This window comes from Saccopteryx leptura, chromosome 6 (assembly GCF_036850995.1).
Source record: "Saccopteryx leptura isolate mSacLep1 chromosome 6, mSacLep1_pri_phased_curated, whole genome shotgun sequence".
In the NCBI taxonomy this organism is placed as follows: Eukaryota; Metazoa; Chordata; class Mammalia; order Chiroptera; family Emballonuridae; genus Saccopteryx; species Saccopteryx leptura.
In genome coordinates this window covers 30,498,678-30,523,266 of record NC_089508.1, presented here as the reverse complement: position 1 = coordinate 30,523,266, position 24,589 = coordinate 30,498,678, and the positions used below count along the sequence as shown (strand labels likewise).

At 46.0% G+C, this 24,589-nt stretch overlaps 1 protein-coding gene and 1 long non-coding RNA gene across 2 annotated transcripts in view; one reads left to right on the top strand and one right to left on the bottom strand.

Moving 5' to 3' along the window:
* Positions 1-322: 322 nt before the first annotated feature.
* On the bottom strand, positions 323-7,323 carry LOC136376505 (uncharacterized). The gene is made up of 3 exons (XR_010746188.1): positions 6,916-7,323; positions 6,054-6,313; positions 323-647 (listed from the first exon to the last, which is right to left on the bottom strand). It is a non-coding gene; the product is annotated as an uncharacterized lncRNA (long non-coding RNA).
* A 535-nt stretch (positions 7,324-7,858) lies between these two features.
* Positions 7,859-24,589, top strand: part of TTC9 (tetratricopeptide repeat domain 9) — a 35,051-nt gene continuing 18,320 nt past the window's right edge. Inside the window, exon 1 of the mRNA XM_066342603.1 lies at positions 7,859-8,466. Coding sequence (XP_066198700.1) covers positions 8,058-8,466 — 409 coding nt within the window. The 5' untranslated portion in view covers positions 7,859-8,057. The remainder of the gene's footprint in view (positions 8,467-24,589) is intronic.

Genomic DNA, 24,589 nt, shown 5'->3' with positions numbered 1-24,589 from the left:
TGGCTGGGTGTTGAGTTCTTGAATATTTGTTATACTTTCTTTTGTATCTGTTTAAATTTTTTCTTAATATAAAGTTAAGAATAAAATAAGTAAATAATTTTTTAATGAGTTTATAAAATAAATTTTAAAATGAATGTCTTCTAGGCAGGGGGACATGTGACAGCAGCCAATCCGAGCAGGCAGTAGGTGGAGGGTGAAGAGGGTAAATGCCTGAGAAGGCATATATAAGTCAGTAGTTTTTCCACTGTAAATGATGACTCAAACTAGCTCAAGTATAAAAAGAAATTTATTCATGGCCCTAGCCAGTTGGTTCAGTGGTACAGGGTTGGCCAGGCGTGTGAAAGTCCCTGGTTTGATTCCCAGCCAGGGCTCACAGGAGAAGCGCCCATCTGCTTCTCCACCCCTCCTCCACCCCCTCTCACTTCTCTCTATCTCTCTCTTCCCCTCCTGCAGCCAAGGCTCCATTGGAGCCAACTTGGCCCAGGCACTGAGGACGGCTCCATGGCCTCCGCCTTAGGCACTAGAATGGCTCAGGTTGCAATGGAGTAACGCCCCAGATGGGCAGAGCATCGCCCCCTGGTGGGCATTCTGGGTGGATCCCCGTTGGGCACATGCAGGAGTCTGTTCTTCTGCCTCCCTGCTTTTCACTTCAGAAAAATACAAAAAGAAAAAAGAAGAAAAAAAAATTCATTCATTCACATTCTAGGAAGTCTGAAGGTGTATCTGTCATTAAAAAAAACTCCTGATCTAAGAATTTAATAGCTACTACCACAGTTCTGTCTTTCCCTCATATCCTTTTTGCCTCTGTTCAATTTTGTTTTCCAGATAGGCCTTCTCCAGGTGGTAAGCAAGACAGTCACTGATAGTCCCCACCTCAAATCCCCCCAATTTAAAGAACGTTTTCCCCCAATCTTCATACGTAAATCTCATGGAAATTTCTGATTGTCTCTACTTAGGTCATTGTACCCCTCCTTGAACCAATCACTGTGGGGTAAGGAGATGGAATAATATGATTGGCCAAGACTGGAATAATACTAGCAAGTGGGGGGCAGAGGGGGGGGGCTCAGACACCATGATTGACAGCCACCGAGACCACATGAATAGGGAAAGGGAGAATCCTCTAGGGAAGAAACACCAGCAGATTTAAATAACTGACATCATGGACCCAATGGAGGGCCATAGTTGATATTGGAGATGGGGAGGTTGGGGGGGGGGCTGTGCAGAGTAGATTGAATGGTAGGAGAGTAGGGATAGGAAGAAAGGCCTTATTTAAAAAAAAATTTTTGTAACAGAGTCAGAGAAAGAGAGACAGAGAGAGAGAGAGGGACAGAGAGGGACAGACAGAAGGAAGAGAGAGAGATGATAAGCATCAATTCTTTGTTATGACGCCTTAGTTGTTCATTGATTGCTTTCTCATATGTGCCTTGATGGGGGGGGGGAGATACAGCAGAGCGAGTGACCCCTTGCTCAAGCCAGCAACCATGGGGTGATGTCTAGGATCCCACACTCAAGCAAGCACTCCGGGCTCAAGCCAACGACCCTGGGGGTTTCAAACCTGGGTCCTCTGTATCCCGGTCCAACACTCTATCCACTGCACCACTGCCTGGTCAGGCAAGACCTTATTTTTTTTAATAAGGCTGGACTGAGCTGGACTCTGGAATTATAGAGAAATTTGTTGTTGGAGTAGGGGTGAGGAGCCAGACCGTGGGATAAATGAAACTATGAAGTTCACATTAGCCTCATATGTCTTATGCTGCATCTGAACATGAAATAGTTAAAAATCTTCCATCTTTCCAAAGAAAGATGCTTGAAAATTAAACAGGGATAAAAACTGGTGATGGAAATTCTGTCATTTTTCTAAGGTAAATTGTGTAGTCGGATGCAATTAGAAAAACATCCGCACAATAGCTTTGCTTTGATTGGCATGTGACCAAACCCTGAACAGCGTAGGTTAGTATAAAAGCGATCCAAATATACATCTTTCACGTACGCTTAAGAAACTGAACTGAAGGAAGAGAAAGAGCAGCACCTGCCACCCGTTTAGGAAGTGTACAAGCTCGGAGTGATTTTGGAGAGGAAGGGGGCTTCGGTCTTCTAGGACCAGGAGGCAGTGAGAAAGGCAGAGACTCAGAAAAGCAGAAGCAAAGCCAGAACCCAGGGCAGACACAGAACCTGAGGCCCAGAAAGCCAGCAGGAGCACTGTGCCTTCTTCTGTGTACCCTGTGTACCCCACCAAGTTCTTCCCATTAAAATCGCTCCACGTCCATCTTCTCTAAGAAATCTCCCAGCATGTCTCAGCAGTGATGAGTTACTCCATGAGTGGTATGATCTACCATAGGATTAATTGGACTGTGCCCAGTGGCGGTCAAGAGGAATGAAGAGAGAGGTTTTGGTGACACTGGGCCAAAGGACCACGAGTCCTAGAAACCTTCTTTGGTTTAATCATCTTTCTTTCTGATGGGGTTCATAAGCAAGCAATATATCCAAGGGCCATCAACAGATAAGAAGTCAAAATACTACTTTATTCTCACCTGAATAAATGCCCCTTTTTTTTTAATTGTTTGACTTCAGAGAGATGGGGGAGAGGGGAAGCATTCATTTGTTGTTCCATTTAGTTGCGCATTTGTTGGCTGCTTTCCATATGTGCCCTGATGGGGATCAAACAAACAACCGTGGTGTTTCGGGATGTTGCTTCTATCAACTGAGATAACATCCCAGGACCAAAGCCCTTTTTTTTTTTTAGTACAGAGTTGCCTTCTAAAAACAAGGCTGGAACAAACAACTTACAGTAAAAACCCACATGAGTGCCACCCCACCCTAACACACATACATACCAAAATCTTCCTACCTTCTGTCTTGCATATTTAAATCAGAAACAGAAGCAATAAAAAGTATGCTTGGTGATGCACTTGAGGAAGAGAAAACAAGATGGCAAGCCCTGGCTTAGCATGCCTATTCTTGCTGCATGAAGTAGAAGAGAAAGCTGCCTGGGAGTCCATATCCTGCCTTTATTTAATTATTTTTTAAATTTTATTTATTTATTTTTAGAGCGAGAGGAGAGAGAGAAGGGGAAAGGAGTAGGAAGCATCAACTCCCATATGTGCCTTGACCAGGCAAGCCCAGGGTTTTGAACCAGAGACCTCAGCGTTCTAGGTTGACACTTTATCCACTGTGCCACCACAGGTCAGGCCATATCCTGCCCTTTAAATGTGGACTGATTAATTTCCAGGATCTGACCAATCTAAAGAACAAGTCCTCTCTGGGGGAAGGCAAAGGGCAGGAGAAAAGAGGAGAGATGGAACTTCTCTTTCATCTAAATACTTGCTCCTCAACATGTGGGCCATGGACCAGCAGAATCAGCATCACTGGTAGCTTGTTAGAAGTGTATAATCTTGGGCCCCACCCTAGATTCATGGGATCAGGAAATTGCATTTTAATAAGATTGGGATTCGTATGCATGTCAAAGTTTGAGACGCATTGGGTTTCTGAATCCTAAAATCCATGCCCAAATTGTCTGTCATTTGGATCTTTGCTCACTTCCGAAAATAGTACTCTGCATATGGTCAATTCTTAATGACAGGATGTTTGAGAAATTCTCTTTGGCACCTATTTGATTCCACTTGAAGGAAGAAGAAAATTTCTGAGAAACCAGCACACATTTACTAACGAGTGACTTAGATAGAGACAGAAACATTCTAAAAACAACCAAACAAAACAGTTCTAGACATACACACACAGATCTACTGAGCAGGACAGATGGGCATAGTAAGTCTCCTCTCACTCCATCCCTCCTCCCATAACGCTCCCTCCCTCTTCACGCATGCTCTCCTTCATCTGAGCTAGTTAGTATTAAGCTCTCACATTGAGCTCTGTTTCATACACAGGAGAGTACCACATGGATTACATTACATGTCTCTTACAGCCCTGTCCTGAAACCCAAATCTAAGCATGAGACACTATACCACTAAGCCAGTACCCAGCAGGAAAACCAAAAGCAAGCTGGCACTTCGGTATTTCTCACCTACAGACAGTTATGACCATCAGGACCCAAATCCCATGCCTGGTTCTTGGTACGGTATTTGCCTTCAGTAGTTCCTCCTACCTGAGTAGAAAGTTAATGATAAAATCTCAGAGCACTTAACCCCCAGAGTCTTCTCTTTCCTCAACCTGACACAGTACCTTAAAGTAAAAAAGGCCAGAGGTTGGCAAATACGAATTAACTAGAGTCTGCCATAACATTTTTATGGGATCCAATAATGACAGGATTTAATGAGTAATGATTAAGCTTCTTACCACCTGTTAAGCACTTACAGAGTTTCACAATAACTATATGAAGTAAGTAGTGTCCCCATTTAATGAGTGAGGAAATGTGACATTTTCAGAAGTTGAATAACATGCTCAGGAAGCAGCAAAGCTAGAATTCCAGCTGACATCTATCTTCGCCCAAAGCCTCTTAGCCACTGAACTAATACGATGTCTCACTGGTCAGAAACCACTGTGTGAGTAGAGAATCATTTTCCTCCTCTGGGGCTAAGGTGAGGATTAAATGAGATGAAAGATGTTCTAGCACTTAGTAGTCAGATGCTATAACATATAAGGTGTCAATTAGTACATTAAGATTGTATCCAAATAAAGGCCCTCAGTATTATATAAATGGTAACTATACATGTGAAGAGTCTACTCTTATAATTAAAGAGATCCAGTTCATTCAATATAGTTCTCATTTATTAAATTAGAAAATCTCTTTTAAAGTTTAACGCTTGGTATTGGTAAGGCTGTTTTGAAACTAGCACATTGTTGGTGGAAGCACAAGTTAGCACAACCTTTCTGAAAAGCAAACTGACAATACGTTTCAAGACATTTTTAAAAATTTACATCAGAGGCCATGGACAGGTAATTCAGTTGGCTAGAGCATCATCCCAATACGCCAAGGATACAGGTTCAATCCCTGGTCAGGGCACGTGCAAAAATCAACCAATGAATGCATAAATAAGTAGAACAACAAATCAATGTTTCTCTCTCCTCCTTCTTCTCTCTCTAAAGTCAGTAAATAAATACAGGTTGTTTTGTTGTTGTTGTTTTTTAAACTGTAATAAAGCCAATGAATATTGTCTGCTTTTGAAAAAAACTGACATCAGAATTTCTTGTAAGGAAAAAGAAATTGGACAAAAACTTCAGTATGAATATATTATACTTAAGAGTATAGATTCTGAAAGCAGATTGTTTAGATTTAAATCCCAGCTCCACTACTTATTAGCAGTGTAAACTTGGACAAGTCTCTGTAAGCTGGTATCAAAAATGGGGATAGTAGCCTGACCAGGCGGTGGCGCAGTGGATAGAGCGTTGGACTGGGATGTGGAGGACCCAGGTTCGAGACCGCAAGGTCGCTAGCTTGAGCGTGGGCTCATCTGGTTTGAGCAAAAAGCTCACCAGCTTGGACCCAACGTTGCTGGCTCCAGCAAGCAGTTACTCGGTCTGCTGAAGGCCTGCGGTCAAGGCACATATGAGAAAGCAATCAATGAACTAAGAAGTCGCAACGCGCAATGAAAAACTAATGATTGATGCTTCTCATCTCTCTCCATTCCTTTCTGTCTGTCCCTGTCTATCTCTGCCTCTGTAAAAAAAAAAAAAAAAGGGGGGGGGGATAGTAACAGTGCCTATTTCGCTGGGTTATTATGAGGATTAAATGAATTATTATACATAAAGTGCTTAACCCAGTGCCTGGCACAAAGTAAGCACTATATATAAATGCTATCTATTATTTTTATTATCTCAGTAGTCTATATAATAGCAAATAATTGGAATCAATCTGTCTGACCATAGGAAAATGGTTAAGTACACTATGATAGATATAAAATGAATATTATAAAAACCATTAAAAATGAGGCTTTTAGACTAATCACATATAATGTAAAGTAAAAAAGAGCAGAAATTACATATATTGTTTCATACCACTCATGTTTGTTAAAAGGAGGCTTGGTACAAACATAAATGTTTAGAAAACAGCCCATAGGGATTACATACATCAAAATCTTAACAAAGAATATACATACCTGGGTGACAGTGTAAGGTTGGAGGTTTTATCTGCTTCTGTACTTCGTAAATCCTTTTCCAGCAGTGCTTCTCACACTCACATAAGCATAGGAATCACCTAGTGATCTTGTTAAAATGCAGATTCTGGGTCAGTAGGTCTGGGATTTTATAGGTTCTGCATCTCTAACAGGCTCCTGGGTGGTGCTGATGCTATTGGCCCAAGGCCTACACTTTGAGCAGCAAGATTTTGGAGCAGAGGTTCTCAAAGTTGAGTGTGCATCTAAACCAAACCAGAGCATTTGTTAAAGTCCAGGTGCTGCACCCTGCCGGCAGGGGTTCTGATTTTAACAGAGCTGGGGCAGGACCCTAGGATGTACATTTCTAACAGTTTTCTGGGTGGCACTGATGTTGCAGGTGTAGAAGCCACACTTTGAAAAACACTGCTTTAGAATATATATATATATATATATATTCCTTTAGCATCATCAAGAAGGGGGGTGGGAGCTCTAAAAACAAACAAATAGACAAAAACAAACAAACAGGCTTTTCCATTGCTTACAAAATAAAATCCACACTGTTCATCCAAATGCCTTTATCAACCAATCATTTCCCACTACTTCTGCTTAAGCCACCAAAGCAAATCACTCTGCCCTAAACACATTCAAGATTTCAAACATCGTAACTTCTGCTCTTTTTCCTCACTCTGGCTGATAAGCCACTTCCTTCTATTTCCTCATGCCCAAATTCTACTACCCATCCTTCAAAAACCTCCAATGCCAGTTTCTCCATAAAGCTTGATCCATCACTACTTAAAAAGCCTCTCCCTTCATCGGAGCTCCACAACACTTTCTATTTCTCTGTGGTAATACTGCCGATCCTTACCTGGTAGTGACTCTAAGGGTGGGTGGTGTCTCTCTCCCCTAGCAAGCTGGCAGTTACTTCATTGAGAGCAGCGCAGTCAGTCACACGCCTATTTTTGTCTGTCCCTTGGTCTCAACAAATTCCCGGCACACAGCCAACACTAGGGGCTGACCTAAGAATGAATGAAGTAAGGAATAGCATCCCCGGGGGAGGGCACGGAACTAAATGAAAACTAGGACGCATGCACGCCAAGCCTGATGACCAACAGTAACACGTGTTTTCCATCTCTGATGTTCGTGACTCATTCTGCACAGCTGCCTGCACACCGAGGTGTCAGCACACGGCGGCTCCTGGAGTACAACGCCCCACACGCTCAAGTGCACTGTGTTCTGGGCACTCTGGCGGCCACACGCAGAGACACACCTCAGCAACCACCTGGTTCCATAGAAAAAGAGGCCCCGACACCTTAAAAATATTAATGCCTTACTGAAAAAGAACAATCAGCTACATGGCTTGTGCCTACGCCCCTGGCTAATCGCCGCACCCTTCTTTTTTAGTTTCTAAGAAATCTATTGAGGGTGAGTTTGCAAGGGTTTCATCGCTGGCGTTCCCCTTCCCTAAACACACACACACACACACACACACACACACACACACACACACACACACACACCCCTGCCCCCTTTGGTCTCTTTCAGACCGGGCACGTCTCCGAAGGCAGGATTGAATGGGAAAGAATGGGGCCGTCTTTGTCATTAATCCTTCCCCTCTTTCAAAGCGAGCCAAGCTTCTTCCGGGTCAGCGACAATCCCGCCACCTCATTCAGGCTCGCGTCCCCCTTACCGCTAGCCCCAGAGCGCACCAGGGCCCGGTTCCCACCCCCTGCAGGTTGCGGGAGGGGAGGAGGGCAGCGCGCGGGAGTGGGGGAGGGAGGGAGGGAAGGAGGGGAAGACAATCCGAGGAGGAGGAGGAGAAGGAGGAGGAGAGAGCAGCCTCCCGCAGCTGGCGAGGAGAATGGGAGTGCCGGGCGGCGGACCACCGCGGGGTATCGCGGCCGCGGCCAAGCTTGCCAGACGCCAGGCAGGCACCCGCCGCTTTTAAACCCGAGAGGGCGCGGCCGAGGCGGGCTGATCGCGGCGCGCTGGGCACCGGGCGGCGGCCGAATGGAGAGGAAGGGCTCGGCGGCCGGAACCAAAGGGAACCTGAGCCAGCCGGGGGCCAGCGAGGTGCAGCGGCCGCAGCCACCGCTCTGCGTCCCGGGCGGCGGCGGAGGGGCTCCAGCGCGGGGCCAGGCTGGGGCGACAGCGGCCGAGCCCGCCGAGTTCATCCGGCGCGCGCACGAGTTCAAGAGCCAAGGGTCGCAGTGCTACAAGGACAAGAAATTCCGCGAAGCCATCGGCAAATATCACCGGGCGTTGCTCGAGCTGAAGGGGTTGCTGCCGCCCCCCGGGGAGCAGGAGCGGGACTCGCACGCGGCCTCTCCAGCCGGGGCTCCCCACCCCGGCCGCCTCTCGGAGGAGCAGAGCAAGACCGTGGAAGCCATCGAGATCGACTGCTACAACAGCCTGGCAGGTGAGCCGCCGCGCCCGCCCTCCTCCCCCAGCCTCCCGGCCGCGCGCCCGCCCGCGCGGGTCCCAGGGCCGCGACCGGGCCTCGGGTCACAGCGGCCACTGCGGTGTGCCCGCGATACACACTATTCCGCTGGGACCGTGCTGCTTTGGGAGGAAGAAAGCGGGGGGGCGGGGGCGCTTTGGGAAAAGTATGACTTTTAGCGTTATACCTTCTAAAACTCATTGTCATTTTGCGTCTCTTGACCCGCATCCATCATAAATCTCACCTATAAATAACTGGACAGAGACAGAAGGGGGCCCAGCTGGCCGGACGGTGACTGCTGCTACTATTGCTCCCCAGTGGACCTGGGTCCAATGTAGGAAGCAGCGCCAGGATGGGCCGCCCGCACCCACTGCGTGCCCAGTAACTGCTCTTGGGCAGGTACCGTTGTCAACCAGAGCTGGCCCGTGTCACCTTCCCCACAACTGACCGCATCACTGTGGGTGAGGGTCCCGCCCCAAGTTCACTTGGTTCCAGTAGCAAAGGGCAGTTTGCCAAGCAAGATGCTTTCAGCATCTTGAGCAATATGGATTCCAAAATGCCACTTTCTTCTCTCTTAGCTCTGCCAGGGCCGGGTTGCCAGGTGAAGAGAGTGATCTCAAAGGGAGCCTAGTTCCCCGTGGGGTTGGAACTGCGCTCTGTCCTCGCTCTCCTCCCTGTCTTCCTCTCACTCCCTGTAGTGTTGGTCCTCACACCTAGGTGTGAGGAGAAAGGGAACCCTTTTCCTGGGATGAGAAGGTGGGTATACTTTGAGGATTGTTCACTCTGGGGATAGAGGGAGAAGTCAAACATTTCTAAAAATCTCATTTTGGCACAGGAAAATTTAAAGTCTCTAAAAAAGGAGGCATCTGGATCTTTCCAGGGCCATGCTGTGAGAAGGTGGGAGATGTTGACAGAGGCAATGGCCTTATTTGTTTAAAAGCATTCTTTCCTTTTCTCCTACCCCATTTAGCAGGCTTCTGGCATGGTCCAGCTCCTCTGACCAAACAAAAGGCCATTACTCCTAGCCTAGCCTAACCCTTGAAATTGCCTAACTTAGCTACAGTTAGAGCTGAGTAGGGCTGGGAGCCTGACTGGGTGTGGCTGGGATATGTCTGGAGCCCAGGCAGTTGGGGGATGAAAAAATATATATATTGAGCCTGACCTGTGGTGGTGCTGTGGACGGAGCATTGACCTGGAATGCTGAGGTTGCCAGTTCAAAGCCTCGGGCTTGCCTGATCAAGGCACATGTGGGAATTGATGCTCCCTGTTCCTCCTCCCCCCCCTTCTCTCTCTCCCCCCTCGCTAAAATGAATTAAAAAAAATTTTTTTAATATATAGATAAATAGATAGATAGATAATTCCACTCCGTTTCTAAGTGTGAATCAGCTCTGTTCCCTTTGAGGTTTCTAATGCTACCCTACCTCTGTCTTCCCATAATGCCATGTCCAGTATCATCTTTCATTAGGCAAAACCCAGGCACTTTAAACATTATAGTTTACAAACTTAATTAATAATAATAGTAGTGGCAGTTGTAGAAATGGTGGTGCTGATAGCATTACTAGTAAGAATGACAGCAGATAAAGTTAGTCGTATAGCAAAGATCGCATATTTCAATCCCTCACAAGGTACAGCATCATTCTCCTTGTTTCCTGTAAGTCTCTGGCACACTCCTTACTGCCTGATGAATAGTTAAAGGGCAAAGTGGCTGTGGGTGGAGGAGGAGGCAGTCTGGATCACTAATGTGCTGATTTCAGAGTGGTAATGGAATCTTATGTTTAGTATTATCTATGGGCATTCTAGGGTTGCCCCTGTCCCCATGGCTTTGACTGCCAGCCTGTGTCCAGCACTGCCTAGCTTCTACCCCGGAGGTGGTAGTTATACGACCTTGGTGAAACCCAAGATGTGTCTGTCCTTGATCAGGGCAGGGTTAAGATCTGGACAGCTCCTCTACTTCTACCCTTACCCCACACACTTTGAAAGACTTCAGTGGTGAGAGATTTTCTTTCTGCTGCCTTCTTCAGTGCTCACCAATCGTATTAATCATGTGTTGTGTGTACTATGCTAGGCCCTCTACATACATTCTCTTTTTTAATCTTTAAAACAAGTCAATAAAAGCAATATGATCATCAGTTTTGCAGAGAAAAAAACAGCAACCTGTGGTTCTAGGGCCATTGAACTCCAAAATCAATGCTCTTGTCATCATCTTGCTGCACAATCAGTATCCTCTAGACCTTTCTCTCCCTGGAGTCCAGTCTCAGGCAGGCTCCAGAGGCCTTACACTTGGAAAATTCTGTTGGGAGCTCTCATCCCTGGTAACTAGGAGAAAGAAATCCAGTACCTTGATTTAAGGTTCTGATAGGGCTATTTCCAAATATTGTCAAAGTAAACATGAAAAAGAAAGAAAAAAGGAAGAGTCATTACAAGCTGAGCAGTCTTGTCAAAGTCAAAATCTATATCCTGTATAGAAGATTCAACTGAGAGAAAGGAGCCACATAGAAATCACCTGGAGAAGTAGAAGCCTGAAATTGGTTTCCTTTTGGACAATACACAGAATCGGTTACCACTGTCGCAGAAATCCTAGCAAATAGGAAAGTATCATTTCTTGTTGGATTGTAAAGTAATACATACCCATAAAACGTATTGTCTTTTAGAAAATAACAAAAAAGTTTAAGAAAGAAAATAGAAAACCCTACCACCTAAAGGAATCCATTGTGATATATTTCCTTCCTGTATTTTTTTCTATACATAAGTGTAAACTGTTTATAAAACAAGGGACCTCTGGCGTCCTGCTTTTATTTCCACTTACCATTATGTCAGAACCATTTTATATCCCATTAAAATATTTTCGTGAAGATTATTTTAAATGGCGATGTTAAGTTTTTTAATATGTATTTACAAATATTATCTAATGGAAAAGGAAGGAAAGATGATCACTGTTACTGTTGTTAGAGGCAGAACAGTGCAGTGGGCCCATAAGATATCCTTTCCCTCTTCTGTCTGCCAAAAGGAAGCAGACAGCTACTGCAAGTTCATTGTGGTTAAAAGACAACTGACCTTTCCGTCGGGACTGCCGCGCCAGCTGAGCAGTCCAGCAGCCCAGCAGGCTCCAGGGGGGAGCATCTGAAGATGTTCTCTGAAGGATCTATCCTCCTCTACACAGCTGTGCATAGAAGGAGAGGTTTGGGGATTAGAAGGAATTTGCACTAGCCTAGAAGTATCTGGAGGTATAGGCTGTGATGCTAAGGGCATCTCAGCACTAAACCTAAGGTTGTTGTGAGGCCTCTGGGGGAAACCTAGGTTCATTGGACCCTTATTCTCTGCATGGAAGGCACCAAGACAATATAGCAAGGGAGCAGCTAGAATAGGCTAAGAGATATTAGTTTAAAAAATCTAATTGGATGACTTCAGGAGACCACATGAAGGGTCTACAGGCAAAGTACCTATGGCTGTGGTCTGTTCTGGATTGGGGTTTCTTCTGATTCGTAGAGATCTGGCCAGTGGTACAAGATGCCTGGACTTGACTGTGAATATTTTATTCTCTAAGAAATTTAAGGAAAGAGATGGGAAGCATCTGTTTTTTAAAAGAATATCTAATGACAATGAAACAACAAATAGAAGAGATATTCTGATTTGCCTGGGGAGATTTAGGAATCTGATCCTTACCATGGCCACAAGGGAAGCATGTATTGGCTTGTTGATCAACTCCTGTTGACCTGAACAAAACAGGACTCCCCTGGGGCCTTGGAATGTTCTATGCAGAACCTCTTGAAGGGCAGAGCCTTTTGCTCTACATCTCTTCCTGTGGGGCTGTGGTGGCCCCAGTTGGGGTGTGATCAAAAGGTTGCAACACATAATGACTATGTTTGTATTTACAAATGATGTTGGAGACTCAAATGCCAGTGGAGATAGTGGCAGACAGGCCATTGCATCCAAAGGCAAGATGAGAGTCAGCTTACGCCTCTACCCATGGCATACCTTGTGACTTTGGATGAGCCCCTACCACATCATTTACCTCCATTTCCCCATCCATTTAGAGCTGTTTGGGAGATTTGTTTGTTTGCTTGTTTATTTTAGCAAAGGGGCAGATAATATCCATTGGTCCCATTTGAAGCCCAGGACAGGGCCTAAAGAAGTCACACTGGGAAAAGGTCTGGGAGGAGAACTAGCTTTATCAGTGCTTGTGACAGGACTTGAAGCCATGGGACCAAAACCAGTTATATAATTTGTGGAGTCCAGTGCAGAACGAAACCGCAGGGCTCCTTGTTCAAAAAAGCAGGAAAGACCTGTCATTAAAGGTCTTAAAAGATAGAGCTTTTTTCTTTCATGCTCACTCTCTTTCTCAACTTGATGTGGTGTTTTTATTTGCAATTTATGTCCATATAAGAACATTAAAAATTTAAAGTATTGGCATGAATTTTAATGTTCATTTTTATACTATGCAATGCCACTTTTAAATGGAAATACAAGAGCACTTAACTTGTATATGGAATCATATGAATTACACAATTCACATTCTGTAGTTTATACATGCATATGTAGTTTATTCTTATTAGAACAGTGCAAATGCTGACAGAACAAGCTCAGCTGTTTTTATTTCACTTCTTTATATGCATACTTTATGTGCACACTTTCTACCAAGCCTGGCTTTCTGATGAGTAAGAGAAGGAACTATAGCCCTGGCCAGATAGCTTGGTTGGTCAGAGCATCCTCCCAAAGTCCAGAGGTTGCCGGTTTGATCCCTGGTCAGGGCACATGCAGGAAGATTGATGTTCCTGCCTCTCTCCCTCTCCCTTCCTCTCTCTCTGAAATGACTCAATTTAAAAAGTTTTTTTTTAAAAAGAAAAGGAACTGTAGGTTTCCCTCGTCTGTGTCGTTATTTTCAGCCTAAGTGGCTGACTAGTACAGAGAAGGAACATAATTAGGAAAGGACATGATGGGGTTCCTAGGTCATTTGTGTTAGGACACGATTGCTTTCTTTCCGCATTGGAAACAATGTCTGCATTGAATGGAAAGCATAGCCTCGTGGGGCTGTCAGCATGTCTACTTGCTCGTAGAGCTAACGCTCTTACCTTGTACTCGAATTGGGTCTTGCTGAACTTTCACACATTGTGGATCCACTGGAGTTCTCTGTTCATGGGGCATCGTGACTGCTATATGTGAGAGGGGGCTGCATAGAATGGTGTGCCTGTCTCCTCTCCTGGCCACATGCATGATCCATTGTCCTGTCAGACTTCACTTACAAAACACAATTTCAAAGATAAAGATATTAAGAATTGTAACAAGACAATAGCAGAGCATTAAGCCATATACAGTGCCCTTCTGTGCATGGGTTCTATGTAACTGCATAAGTTGCCCATCTATGAAGCTGGCCCTCAATGGGACACTGGAAGATGACTCAGTGGATATGACTAAAGTGGGCAAAATTAGACATAGACTCTGAGGCAGATTCTAAGACAAAGGGTACTCAACAGAAATTGGTGTGGAACCGAAGAACTGAGCATAAAAATAGATGAAGTACAAATGCAAGAAATTGGTGGTAGAAAGAAGATGAAGAGCTAGGGACAGAAGATGAATCGTTGGGGTAAGAATTGGTCAAAGAAGAGGGGCTTTATGCTAAGATGCTCAGGCTATATCTTGTCATGTGGATGGGAGAACTTGACTGGCCAAACCATTGTCCATCTGAGGCTCTTCCTTGGGTAGCACCTTGACCAATAAATCTTAAGCCTGTAAATGTGACTTCTAAGATCATCTTCCAAAAAGGGATGTGGGAATCAAAACTTGTAGAATGCTTTCAAGTAAAGAACATTCTGAATGTAGACATTGGGCAGAGTTTCTAAAGTGGATTCTGAAGCTCCTTAGTTTACCTCCAAGGGAAATGAGTTGGATGGCTCTTAGCCGGAAACTTTTAGGACATCTTGCACTCAGAGCTTCTACAACCAAATACCTAGAAGTGCCTCCTTCAAGGCCAGGGGATTTGGCTGCAGGACAGACAGGAAAGCCAGGACCGTTTCTCCTTTCGGCTATTCCCTTTCACCGCCAAGCTGTGCCTACTCCAAACAGCTGGGACAAAACCCAGATGTTTCAACCAACCAAACAGAAATTTCCCAATTCACATAGAGGAAGTGTGACTTGGTGAACAGGGACTTGAACTACAAGTTCTGTCTCTAATGTACTGGGGTGCCTTGGGCTAAAGAATTTGACCTCTTGGGCCATGGTTTTCTGATTTACAAAAACCGAGGGTTAAAAAAACAAAACAAAACCCTAGGGTTAGATTCCAAGATCCCAGAAGTCCTTTCCAGCTCTTCCAAAAATTGTCTCTAGATGTGAAGGCAATCTGGCAGTAATATCTGTCACCCCGTTGATCACCAGGGTTGCTGAGGCTGATCTGGCTGGCTAGTCAGGTGTCCCCGTCCTCCCTCACTGTGCCATCTGCGTTCCTCCTGAAGTTACACATGGGGTCGAAGAGGAAGACCTCCCCAGCTGGGGGATCGCTCTTCAGTCAAGGGTGTACCCATAGCTGCACTCCCCTGCTAGAATCTCCAAACGAACTCTCAAGGTCCGTGTGTAGGAGAACACAGTGTAGTCAAGCTTCCAGGACTCCAGACACGTCCAAATGAGGCATGGCATTTGGCAGCCTGCCTTTCTTAAAAAAAAAAAAAAGAAAGAAAAATTCTCCATGCCATTCTTTATGAACAGTGAGGCCCTTACACAGAATATATATGCACACACGTAAACTAGCATAAGTACATATGATAGTACAGTGGTTGCATGCAAGAAGAGCAGTGCCCTCGATGGTCCTATGGATCTGTCTCTTGCTTAAACAGTGTTTGGACAGAACAGACCCAGGGACACCCCTTCTTCCAGCCTCCGGCCACCCTCCAACCTCTTTTCCAGCCAGCACCTTCAGAACCACCTTGGCCACCTTCAGCCTTGGAGACCAGCCAGTGCTGTTTTTTTTTAGCTTAACTCCTAATTGTCAAGTAATCATGAGCTCCCAGACTCATCAGAATTATTCCACCAAGGTGGAGGCTGCTGTCAACCCGTCAGCCTGCATCTGGGGGCCTCCTACACCTACCTCTCTCTGGCCTTCTATTTGGGCCGCAGCAATGCAGTTTGGAGGGCGTGGCCACTGCTCTTTGATGACCGAGTTGTCTGGGGAGAAGCACGAGGGAACCCAGTGGCTCTTAGAGATGCAGGATGAGCACAGCGGCTGGCTTGTGCAGAGCCTTCCCGAGAGAGTGCTGAGAAACGCAGGGCGCCATGGAAGCGCCGTGGTGGAGAAGAACCTGAGCCAGGCCCTTGTGGGTCCGCGTGCCCTGGGTCCTACCCGCACAGACTCCCAGCTCTGTGACTTCTGGGAGAAGCGCTTCCTGGGTGAGCAGGTGGAACTCATCGAGAAGGTGGGCAACACCTGGCTAGCCTCTGCAGGCTGGCGGCCCCCAGGCTGGGCTGGGCGACTGTCTTATTGTGAAGGGCTCACCCTCAAGCACAGCCGGAGCCGTTGGTGCCCAGAGGCCTTTGAGGGGCCCCTCTGCCTCCCCTGGCGTCTGGCTTCTGCCTGAGCCTCTCCCTGCAACCTCTAGGCAGCCTTTTAACCACCCTGGAGCCCTCTGCCGTGCATTGGACCAAATGGAAACGATAAAGCTTTTTGCAGGAAAAAAAAAAAAAGATCTGAAATCGTACAAATAAAGCTGTTAAATTCACTTGAAAAGGGGACTGGACAGAGGATTGCAGAGAGAAACTAACTTTTTTATTATTAAGATTTTTCTTGGCCCTGGCCGGTTGGCTCAGTGGTAGAGCGTCGGCCTGGCGTGCAGAAGTCCCGGGTTCGATTCCCGGCCAGGGCACACAGGAGAAGCGCCCATCTGCTTCTCCACCCCTCCCCCTCTCCTTCCTCTCTGTCTCTCTCTTCCCCTCCCGCAGCCAAGGCTCCATTGGAGCAAAGATAGCCCGGGCGCTGGGGATGGCTCCTTGGCCTCTGCCCCAGGCGCTAGAGTGGCTCTGGTCGCGGCAGAGCGACGCCCCGGAGGGGCAGAGCATTGCCCCCTGGTGGGCAGAGTGTCGCCCCTGGTGGGCGTGCCGGGTGGATCCCGGTCAGGCGCATGCGGGAGTCTGTCTGACTGTCTCTCCCCGTTTCCAGCTTCAGAAAAATACAAAAAAAAAAAAAAAAAAAGATTTTTCTTGTTGTTTTTTAGAGCATTTTAACATTCACAACAAAATTGAGGAGAAGAGACAGATATTTCTTATTTTCTCCCTGTCCCCACACATGGGTGGCCTCCCCCATTATCAACACTCCCCGCCAGAGTAGTATGTTTGTTACAATTGGTGACCCTACAGCGACACATCATAATCACTCAGTCCATGGTTAACATTAGGCTTTACCTTTACGTTGTACATTCTATGGGTTGAGACAAAATACATGACATGTATCCATCACTGTGGTGTCACCAAGTGTTTTCACTGCCCTAAAAACCCTTTGTTCTCTGTCTCCAACCCCTAACTCCCGGCAAACACTGATTTTTCTTTTTACTGCCTCCCTAGTCTTGCCTGTCCTAGAATGTCACACATTTGGAATCACACAGTAGGTAGTCTTATAGTCTTTTCAGATTAGCTTCTTTCGTTTGGTAATGTGCATTGAAGGTTCCTCTATGAATTTTTTAACTTTTTATTTTAAATCTTTCTCTAGTGTTTGACTTTTCTAACTATATGCATGCTTTTGTATTTTGAGACAAATGATGACAGAATTATCTATGTAGAGAAGTTTTGCTTTTTATTTTCACCTTATAAACATAATTTTTAATGCCATTCTGGATATTACCTATGCCTTGTCTATCCTTGTCCGATAGTAACGCCAAAGATGTCAGGCAAATTTATCCCAAACTTTCCTTTAATATCCCATCATAGGACTCATCCCCTTTCTGCAGTGGCTACCACCCTAATACCCACACAGCGCTAGATATTGGCAGCGTGGTACCCCACTTTAGGGGGATGCCCTCAGGACTCAGTAGCATGTTAGTGAAAGTTTGAACATGCTGGTGAGTCAGGGAAGAGAGTTGGGTCAGAGCTTGTGAGGTAACCTGGTCCTGAACATTAGGGAGGTGCCTCTGGTGTTAATGAAAGAACAGTATGGCTGCCCGACGTCCAAGATTCTTGTTGGCCCCTGAGTCTAGGAAATCCTGCCCAGCAGAGGCTCGGACACAGCGCCAGAGAGCACCGGAAGGAAGCACTCTGGACTCTTGCCACGGCTCTTCACAGGCCAAATCCAAATCCTTTCTGTTCTGCTCCAAGCATGGCCTGGGGCAGTGGGGACCAGGGTGCTAGTCCAGATTCTGCTGCTAGCTTGCTCTGACTTTGGACACCTCAGGTCACTCTGACCTTCACTTTCCCCATATGTAAACAGTGTGGGTTGGGTCACATACCCTCCAAGTCTCCTTTTAGAAGACTGGAACCATCTAGGATTTTGAAGGCCTTCTAGCCCCCTCCCCCCTTGGCCTTTCTGGTAGCAGCCAGATCTAGAAGCGAGCTCTCTTTTATTCCAGGTTGTTGGTATGTGCTGCCAAATAATCATTAAAAGATCTCAACTAAGATTTCCAAGGTAACCCTTGCAAATTTGGGGATCAACCAAAATAAGGTCGCAGCCTCCCAGGCTAATAGTAAGACGTTCCACTGTATGGGTTGGGAGCCTATAAATAATATTACCTGGGTCCCAGAATACAAAGTGATGGCACCAAATGTTAACCTATTGCTGCGATATCTTCCCAGCTTATTCCAAATTTCAGACGTCGATTGTGAGCAGGCCGTCATCCACCATCAGAAACCTGGCAATACTGGCTACATTAGACCAAGAAACCCTGGTGGCAAGGCGGGGGAAGCTTTTAAGACAGGGACTGGCAGGGCCAAGCGTTTCAGGGAGCAGTTACTGGCGAACTTATAGCATCTCAGAGAGTTGCCACACTTGGCCCAGGGCTGGAGACCCCTGTGGAGTGAGTGTGATGTGATTCTGGGTCTAGTGCTCAGGCTGAGGCAGAACTGAGCACCTTTCTCGCATGCGCCTGCACCCCCAGGTTCTGGAGGCCGCTGGGTCTTGGGAACCTGTGTGGACTCTTCCTTGATGTCTATCTAAGGAGAAGACTGTATCCCTATGTGTGCCAGTGAGGACAGGAGGAAAGAGAGAGGACACAGACGAACAGGCAGGCAGCAGACCTAGGCCCCAGGAAGCCTGCAGGGCAATGTGGCCTAACGGGAAAGAACTTGACTTAGATATAAAGGGATCTGGGTTTGAATCCTGACTTCCAATCGACTCCTTCATTAACGTTGGGCAGGTCCCAACCTCTACGAGATTCTGTTTCCATTACAGCATGGAAGTAATAATGTGTACCCCATAGGATTGTGACGGTGAGTGAAATCAAATGACGCATACATAGATGCCTAGCACAGTGCTGGCACATAACAGACGCTTAATAAATGATGGTTATATGTAAATGTAACTCCTACTCCAGTGTCTCCTAAGGCAAAAAAGTATGTGAGAGGGGAGGGAAAAAAGGACTTAGCAGGGGAAGCTGTGGGGGAATATGGGAAGCAAGTGAGCACAGAGGAGGGCAAACAAGGGGTCAGGGAAGTCTCAGCTCCCTAAGTGGCTGCAGGAGAGCGGGGTTGGGGGGGTGAGCGAGGTGTGCCCCAACTGCGTTCAGTGTGGGTATTTCCTACCTGTTGATGCCTGGACGCCAGAGGCTGTGAACAGACCCATCGGGCTCCTCTGAAGGGCAGCTAAGCCCCAGCGGAACCAAAGGCTCTTGGACCAAGTGATCTGTGCCCGCTTCAAGGTTCTCAGGATACAGGTTGGACTGGGAAACACTTAGAAACTGCTGGGTTCCAGGCAGATGTGTCTCTGGCCTGCGATTGTGCAAGCAGATCAGCCTCAGACAGCACGGGCTCCCTGCCCCCGGGTTCTCTGACCCTTCCTTTGAACTGAGCTAGCAGGGAAAGAACCCCTGGCTCTCTCACAAGTCAGGCCAGTTCACAGTCTGACAGCAGAGAACAAGCAGTTGCTGGAAACGGAAGAGACATGCTGTGATCAATCGAGTTCCCCAGGGAACCTAACAAGCAAGAAGCTGACTGGCGGGAAGGGGAAACGGAGGAAGTCAAGGCCTCTGTGAGAGGGAGACACGGGGAAAGGCTGGCAGCCTCGTGCCGGCTCTGTCTGCCTTCTTGTGCCTTGAGCTGGTGTCAGCTTACTGGGCTCCTTCTTGGTGCCGAATAAAGGAATAAAGAAATCCCCCCGCCCCCAGCTTGACCATGGTCCCTGCGTGTGAAAGCACTAGCAAGTGTCCCCTGGGTCCTCCTTTTCATCCCGGCTGCCAGGCGCCCCTCCACCGTCCTGCCCAGGTCCTCATGGCCCTGGGCTTCCCCCAGGCAGTGCCCCAGGGACAGGCAGTGCTCTCTGCTCGGGGAAACCTGCAGAAGACTTTTCCTCCTCTCCTCCCTGCTCTCTTTGAAGACATCATGGGCAGGGGTGATATTAAAAAATAGTTTTCTAATTACAAAACTAAAACATCGTAATCGCAGAAGATAATTAAAAACGAGTGAAACTCAAAGGAGAAAATAAAACTCAACTTGTCGTCCCCCACCCCAAGATGCCCACCCCTTCCGGGTGGGGTTTATTTCCTTCCGGTCTTCCCTCTGTGTGTACCTGCACGTGTGAACCAAACATCGGCCACTCGCGTCAAGGTCTACCTTTCACTGGTTTATTTGTAAAAGGGTTTTCTTTTCCTTCAGATGTGCTGGGGCCACTGCTGGGAACCTCCTGGCACCACATCAGGCTGTATGGTCATACCAGATTGTACTGAAGGTTACTGGATGCAGAAGGAGTTTACATCTCTAAAACTTTAGGAATATTCTTTTTCCTAAAACTCATCTGTAAAAGCAGACTACTGGGAATTTCTTATTGACTTCTCACTTTGTTTGGCAGGTTCCACAGACCTACCATGCTTCTCAGACTCCTCCCCCCCTCCAGCCCCTCTCCACATCTTAGGTTCTACTGCTCTCAAATTCCTGTCGTTTCTTAAGCAAAGCAGGTTGGCCATCTTTTCATCTACCTAATTTTCCTCCAGCTGATCTCAAAGCTTCACCTTTCTCAGTGAAGCAGTTGATGAGGGTATTCTAAAAATAAGGTAATTTCTTCCCTAAGAGGAAGTTTGATGCCTGCTATTACAAATTCTACACACACACACACACACACACACACACACACACACACACATTCATATTTTCCACAAGATTTAGGCTGTACTGCACAAACTTTTACAACCTTCATTTTTTCCACCAATATTTTCCATGGAAAACATTTATTCAGTGTCGTTATGTACTTTTCTACAGCACGATTCTAATGTCTGTGTCCTGTTCTATTGGAGCAATGCCCTGTTATTTATTTAACCGATTTCCTATGATGGATATTTAGGTTATTTCCAACACTTTGCTATTACACATGGTGCTGCCACAGAGAAGCCACAGAAGTGCTTTTTCTGCTACACATTCGCCTGTTAACTAACTTACCTCTCAGTACAACTGGTGACGTGATGGTTGCTCTGGTGTCATGGAAGGATGGTGGGAGAAGCAATGGGAACAGGAGATATGTTGCTGGGGTCACAGAGAAATGGTAGGAGAGGTGGTGAGAATGGGGGAGGGGAGCATTCTTTAAAGTCCAAAAAGAGAACAGGATAGAATTTTTGGCTTCTGATACATATTTTTTCCCTATCCTGGCTCAGAAGTCCTGCCAATGGGCATGACATGTGTCTTTGGCCAGAGCCGACGAGGAAAAGATTATGTCGGGCAATGGATTTCTTCCAAATATTTCTAGGCATATACTCACTATTACTTCCAAATGGCCCAGCTGGCCCCTTTAAAGTCCCACCTCCAACCCAAGAAAGGGGTGTTAATGAAGACTCCAATAAAAATAACCTTTCTTCGTATTGTTCCCGTCTCTGTCTGTGTATGCTACAATGAGATTAAGAGTCAGCCTGACCTGTGGTGGTGCAGTGGATAAAGCATTGACCTGGAAATGCTGAGGTTGCCGGTTCGAAACCCTGGGCTTGCCTGGTCAAGGCACATATGGGAGTTGATGCTTCCAGCTCCTCCCCCATTCTCTCTCTCTGTCTCTCTCTCCTTGCTCTCTCTCTCTCCTCTCTAAAAAAATGAATAAATAAATTTAAAAAAAAAGTCAGAGGGACCATGGATGGGATAACTTGGAAGGATGCTGCCATAGTACCAGGTCTGCGCCTCCCCCCATGGACAGTAAGTAGCATGTGATGGGCACCAAAAAACTGAGCTGACCTCAGGTTCCGGCATTACAACTGCCTTGAGCAGATTCCAATATTTCTTAAAGGAGTATCAACATAACCCTTCAGCTTTTTAAGATTTTAGATTGGTTTGTCGCCTTAGCTCTTTGACCTGCCACTTTGACAGCTAAGTACTGGCCAGCGAGGGTGAATAAGAAGAATATAAAGTCGTGGAAGATACCAACATCTTTTGAATGCTTTCCATTTTCCTCCCAAAGCTCTGGGCACAGGCCACAGTGAATGAACCTTTATTGAATACGTTTCCCAAGAGCCACAGGATTGTGCGGAGACAGTGGGAGGGCTGCGGCAGCCCTTGTTCGAGCAGCCCTGGAATGCAAGGGGCATCCAAGGAAGCACTCAAAGGGTGGGAGAACAAACAGCAACTTGGGAATGATGAAGAAATCTCCAAGGACAGTGTTGCTAAAACAGAAAAAACGAAAGAAACGCTTGGCAATGTTCGCAGGAATCAAGTGCAAGCTGCGCTATGTTGGAAGAAATCAAAGGTCAGAAATAAAAGTAAATGGAATTGGGGGAGATTCATCCCACTAGCAAAAGCCAAACGACTGCTGGTAGTGGGTGCAGCCATGACAGTAGTGGAAGAGCTCTTTACCTGCCACCTACCTTGTGTTATAGCTTCTCAGGGCCTTAGGCTTAGAAGAGACATTTAGAAGTCAGCGAGTCCAAGTGTCTATCTACTCTTTACCACCAGCTCTGCAGGAGTAGGATCAACATGGGACTTGAGCTTAGACAACCCTGGCTCTCTCCCTATAAGCCAAATGGCCTTGGCAAGTTACTGAAGTTCTTCAGTCCTCTGGAAGCTTCTGGAAGCAGGGCTAAAATACCTATTTCCCAGAGTCACTGTGAGGATCAACTGAGTTGTAAATCATCATACAAGTGTTAGGTGTCACTACTTATTGAGCACATAATATGTGTAAACCGCTATGATGTGGTTTTGCTGTGTGAGGATTTAAAGATGCCCTATGTGAGAATATTATGCTAAGCAAAATAAGTCTGTCAGAAAAAGCTAAGAACCATATGATTTTACTCACATGTGGGATATAAAACAAGTTCACAGACACAGACAACAGTATGGTAATTACCAGAGGGAAGGGGATGGGGGGCAGTAAAGGGTAAAGAGGACCAAATATATGGTGACAGAGACCATTTGACTTTGGATGGTAGGCACACAGTGCAACATAGAGACCATGTACCATAGAAATGTACACTTGAAACCTATATGATCCTATTAACCAATGTCACCCCAATAAACTTAATTTAAAAGATAAAAAATAGAGATCCTTTACGGATGCTTGTCTGGAAGGGAAAGACATGTTTTATTAATAACTGCAATGCTGAGATTCCCCTGATCCTAGTATATGGCTGTGAAAATAGTTTTATTCTTTGGAAAACTAAAGGGTTCACTGGGTGATTGTACCTGTAGATCTGACCTTGTTAGAAAAGACTACTCACCCCTGGCTGGCTTGCTCAGTGGATAGAGCATCAGCTTAGTGTATGAGTGTCCCAGTTTTGATTCCTGGTCAGGGTACACAGTAGAAATGACCATCTGCTTCTCTCCCTCTCTCTCTACCCCTTCTCTCCCTCTTCTCCTCCCATAGCCAGTGTTTTGATTGGTTCGAGTGTCAGCCCTGGGCACTGAAGGTAGCTCAGTTGGTCTGAGTGTTGGCCTCAGGCACTAAAAATAGCTTGGTTGATTCAAGCATCAGCCCCAGTCAGTGATTGCTGGGTGGATCCTGGTCAGGACACATGCGAGAGTCTGTTTCACTATTTCCCTTCCTCTCACTTGAAAAAAAAAAAGAAAGAAAGAAAAACACTATTCAACATGTTCTGTGAAAACATAACCATTAGGTGGGGGCACACTATTATCCATAGGAAATAAAAAAATAATTTCTTAATAAGTTAAAAATAGAGGGAAAGTACCTGATCTTGATAAAGAGCATCTATGAAAATAAAGTTAACGTCAAGCTTAATGATGAGAGACTGGATGTTTTCCCTTATGACTCAGGAACTGTGTTCTTGGACATTTATCCTAGAGAAATGAAAGCTGTTTGTAAATGTTCATAGAAGCATTATTCATAACAACCCCAAACTGGAAACAGCCCAGGGGTTCTTCACCAGATAAATGGTCAAACAGATCGTGGTACATCCATACCATAGGATACTATTCATCAATAAAAGGAATGAGCCTGACCTGTGGTGGCGCAGTGGATAAAGTGTCGACCTGGAAATGCTGAGGTCGCCGGTTCAAAACCCTGGGCTTGCCTGGTCGAGGCACATATGGGAGTTGATGCTTCCAGCTCCTCCCCCTTCTCTCTCTCTCTCCCTCTCTCTCTCCTCTCTAAAAAAAAAAAAAAAAAAAGGAATGAACTACTGACCCATGCAACAGCTTGGATGCATCTCAAGGTTATGATGCTGAGTGGGGGGAAAAAAGCCAATTCCAAAAGGCTTCATATCTTGTGGTTCTATTTCTATAACACGTTGAAATGTCAAATTTTAGAAATGGAGAACAGCTTGGTGGTTGTCAGGAAGTAAAGGGGAGGTGAGGTGCAGGAAGGACATGGATGTAGTTATAAAAGGGCAAAAGGAGGATCCTATGATGATGGAACTATTCTGTAAGTTAACTTTGGAGGGAGAGGAACCTACATGTGTTATTAAATGGTATATAAGTAAACACCCACACACACGCACACACACCTGAGTTCAGGTAAAGTTAAGTAAATGTGAATGAGATCTATGGATTACATCAGTGT